General features: G+C 36.6%; 1 protein-coding gene across 1 annotated transcript; it reads right to left on the minus strand.

Moving 5' to 3' along the window:
- Positions 1-1,307: 1,307 nt before the first annotated feature.
- LOC107817343 (heat stress transcription factor A-6b-like) lies at positions 1,308-4,040 on the minus strand. The gene is made up of 2 exons (XM_016643177.2): positions 3,115-4,040; positions 1,308-2,268 (listed from the first exon to the last, which is right to left on the minus strand). Exons 1-2 carry the CDS (start codon positions 3,382-3,384, stop codon positions 1,549-1,551), a joined length of 990 nt encoding a protein of 329 aa, XP_016498663.1. The 5' UTR covers positions 3,385-4,040; the 3' UTR covers positions 1,308-1,548.
- Between the last annotated feature and the right edge of the window lie 215 nt (positions 4,041-4,255).

Below are 4,255 nucleotides of genomic sequence, written 5' to 3' on the forward strand. Positions count from 1 at the left end.
AATTGCGATCCTTCTCGCACCTTCGCTTTTCTTCCGCTCCTGCGGAGCTCGCACATGCGGTTCCCAATCCGCATGTGCAGATATGACAGAAGCAGCAACATCAGCTGCATTTTCTCAAGTTCAACCTTCCCGAAAACTATCCGAAATCATTCCGAGGCCCCCCGGGACCTCAACCAAAAATACAAACAATCACATAACCTTATTTAAACTCGTCCCAACCTTCGGAACGCTCAAAACAACATTAAAACACCAAAATCACATCAAATTCAAGCCTAGGATTCCAAAATCTTCCGAATTCTGCTTTTGATCAAAAACCCAACCAAACCACGTCTGAATGACCTGAAATCTTGCACACACATCCCAAATGATAAAACGGAACTATTGCAACTTCCGGAATTCCGTTCCGACCTCCATATCAAAATCTCACCTATCAACCGGAAAACGCCGAAATCTCATTTTCGCCAATTCAAGCCTAAACCTTCCACGGACTTCCAAAATGCATACCAATCAAGCTCCTACGTCCCAAATCTCCTAACGGAGCTAACCAAATCATAAAAATTCAAATCCGAGATTATATACTAACAAGTCAAATCTTGGTCAAACCTTTCAAATTACAAGCTTCAAGTTGAGAACTGTTCTTCCAAATTCATTCCGATTACCCTGAAAACCAAACCAACGATTTACATGCATTATACATCACACGGGGCAAGCCATGCCCGAAAACTGGCGAGCAAAGTGCAAAAGCTCAAAACGACCGATCGGGCGTTACAGTCACGATGGTTCACGGAGGGCGAACTGGTGTCGTGACACTCTCCCCGGACCCTATTAGTGTTAACAAACCTAACTAGATGATATCTACAACGAGCACACTTATGTTCTTTTTTTTTTCCTCGTACATCCCCCCAAACCCCCCATAGATGCCGAAGGACAATTAGTACTGGCTAGCACCGTGTCAAAGTTAAATTGAACACTGCTGAACAAATTTTCTTTCCAATACACATGGGAAGATGCCTTACCAATTTAGTGGCTAAAAAGGAACATCATAGAGTTGGGATTCCAAGGGCAAATACACCTTATGGATTTGCTTTCTTCTGAAAGAGAATTGGCATCCTCCCAATAAGCACCTAACTGGTTACCCAATATCAGTTAAACTTGGCATTGCGAATCATGAGAATCTGAATAATAACAACACTGTCTCAATCCCAAACTGGTAATCATCATTATCAATGTCGCTCCTTTTAAACTCATCCAAGTTCAATATTATATAAATTAAAATTAAAATAAAAAACACAAAAAGTTCTCTATTTTTTTAAAATATTGAGACGAACAAATTTCTAACAAGTCCAAAAGCTAGACTCCATTGAAAATATTGAGTCTCAAGTAAACATACTCCAATGAATGAAAAAAAAAAATTGCAAAGTTTATGGGACTGTCAGTTATGAATGATGTATCCAAGTAACTGAACAAGATAATTCCAAGAGCTAATACAATTCAGAAATCAGCCAGAAGGCTGTTTATTTTAGGTTAAAACCTAAAAGGCCCAGGTGTTCAGACAAAACATCCATATATATCTTCGTCATCCTCTTCTTCCATACCAAGTAAAGCCATCTCATCTTCACCAATATTTTCATTCAACAAGTCCTCCCAAAATCCTTCATTAATTGCTTTATCTCCACTTTCTATATCTGCTTTCTGATCAACATAGTCATCTTCCTCCAGTTCTAAATCATCAAATCCATAAACAACGCCATAATCTTGATCAGATTCTTGCTTTATATTAAGATTTTTAATATTGCTAGGACCTTGATCAATTGGCCTCCTTCTTTTCTTGTTGATTTCTTCCTCAAGTTGTTTCCTTTTATCCTTTTGCTGCATTATCTGCTGTACAAAGTTTGGATTCTGTAATGCTTTGGCCAAGAAACTCATCATCTGCTGCTGCTTCATTTCTGTCCCTTTAAGTTTTTCTTCCATTGATTTAAGGTATGATTTATTAGCCTGCTGCTGCTGTCTAAGATTAACAAGTTCCATCATTAGAACCTGCTTGTCGCGCCTCAATCGATCAATTTCTCCATCTAATCCAAACCTCCCCAACTCAACACATGAAGAGTACTCCATACCTTGGTTTGAAGCCTTGTTGCAGTTGCCAGTTGAGTTTAAACTATTATTACTTGTCTTTCTCCTCCTAATTTTCTTCAAGAGATGCTTTTGCCCCCTTAAGAAACCTTCATTAGCAAACTCCCAATGGTCTGGATTAACCTTCCTAAATCCCTGCATTGTTCACATTCCTACTCCTCCAGTAAGGAAAGAAAATATAAGGTGATGAAAAACCAATAATACTAGTAGCTAGTACTGTTGGCTGAAAACTAATAGACATATATCAAGACCTTTAGGAATTAATTAAGATGTCAAGAAACACATATCAAGAATGATGAAAATGGACATAGAGTAAAGTGAATTAATGCGTAGAATGTAATGTGAAAAGGCTTAGCTGTAAAATGTTACCCCTGGGAATTTTGTATGTGGTATTATTTTCTTTTTACACTGAAGATGGACAATTCACCCCCCCCCCCCCCCTTTTATAGTCATTGAGCGTTACAAATAGTTTTTTCTAGACAAATTTTTTCCACTTAAAACCATGAACCATCAAAGAGACTGGAACAAAAAAGAATCTTGATCCAATGAAACAGAAAAACAGTACGTTGCCATTACAAGAAACAAATCTTGTTTACGAAACATTCTAAAGGACAGTTCCCTGAACACTCCTCAAAGCTTCAGTGATTATTGTGATTCTCCAACAGTCAGAATCACAATAATCATTGAAGCTTGAGGCATGTTAAGGACATGTCTTTAAGGATATTTCGCCAACAAATCTATTACTTGGAAGAGTTAAAACACTGAAGTCTCAACAAATTAACTAAGGCTAGACTCCAGAAACTTCAGGAACATGAATGAAAATTTAAAGAAGTAATTATAAATTCTAAACCACTCTTATCAGCAAATATTCAAATGTTTTTCAAGAGCTTTCTTTCATGATCCTATCTACGATACCTATTAGATAAATATTCTGTGTGCTCAAAGTTGAATAGGAATAGAGAAAACAATAATAATGCTTACATAAGTATTGAGCTGCCTGACAAAGCTGGAGAAATTGTTATGCTTGAAGTACCTTGGAAGAAGATTCATGGCCAAGGTTTGAGGATCCCAAACGATGAAACTGTTGTTACCTCTACTCCAAGAAACGACATCGTTGGTGCTTGGATCATCGACAAGTTCGTAAGTCTTTGTGAGAAATGGTGGAGGGCCACTCTCATGAAGACCCTCCATTGGTTGAGGCCTATTGGACATGAAAGTAAACTCTTCCTTTATTGAACCAAAATGATCCATTGCCTTGAATCTTCAAGAAATTTGAGTTAAGATAACAAGTTAATGAATAAAGTTAGGTAGGATTGAAAGGATGGCCAAAATGGCTGTTGAGGTCAAAGGAAGCTAACAATGCCTAACTTCTTTTTTTTCTATCAAACCTATTGATTTAGGAAGTTGGGGTTTGAGAGAAAAGGTTTTATAAGTGAGGGAAGAAGATTTTGAAAATTATCCAATAAGAATACGAGAACCATAGACAAAATCAATTTTTCCAAGAAAATAGAGAGGATATGGACAGGTAAAAAGAGCAGCAAAACAGTTTGTGAATCAGAAAGATAGGGTTCAAAGTATGGGGAAGAGGCAGAAGAAGTGGGAATTTATGTTGCAAGAGGGAGAGTAATGGGAAAAGGGTGCTGAAGCCACGGTTCGATCAAATAGTTTATGAAAATAATATAAGTATATTTTATACTTTCTTTGCTAATGCTGAAGATTCAAGCCGGTGGAATATAATGGTCCTCAGATATTTTTAGCCCTTTTTTCCCTTTTAATTAATTAGTGCCCCATTTAATTAATCTCCTTTGTAACTTTTGGGCTACGTGTTTTGTAGCCTTCTGGCAGACTAAACTTTGTACAAATCTAAATCCTGCTTAGTTTAGGTGCTTTAGATATTTATTTGTTGGATCCGAAGTGTTAAGCTCTAAGAGAAATGCAAAATATCAAAAAGATCGTGACAAAATACATAGAAGAATCTTTAAAAATTTGCAATATATATGTCGAAAATTCACATGTTGTGCTAACCTTGACTTGAGAAAAAAGATAACCTTATAGAAGGAAATTTTTATTGTTCAATTAGATTTTATTTTTGAGTTTTACTTCAATTTTTTTTTTCTTTTTG

The sequence above is a fragment of the Nicotiana tabacum genome, chromosome 8 (genome assembly GCF_000715075.1).
Source record: "Nicotiana tabacum cultivar K326 chromosome 8, ASM71507v2, whole genome shotgun sequence".
In the NCBI taxonomy this organism is placed as follows: Eukaryota; Viridiplantae; Streptophyta; class Magnoliopsida; order Solanales; family Solanaceae; genus Nicotiana; species Nicotiana tabacum.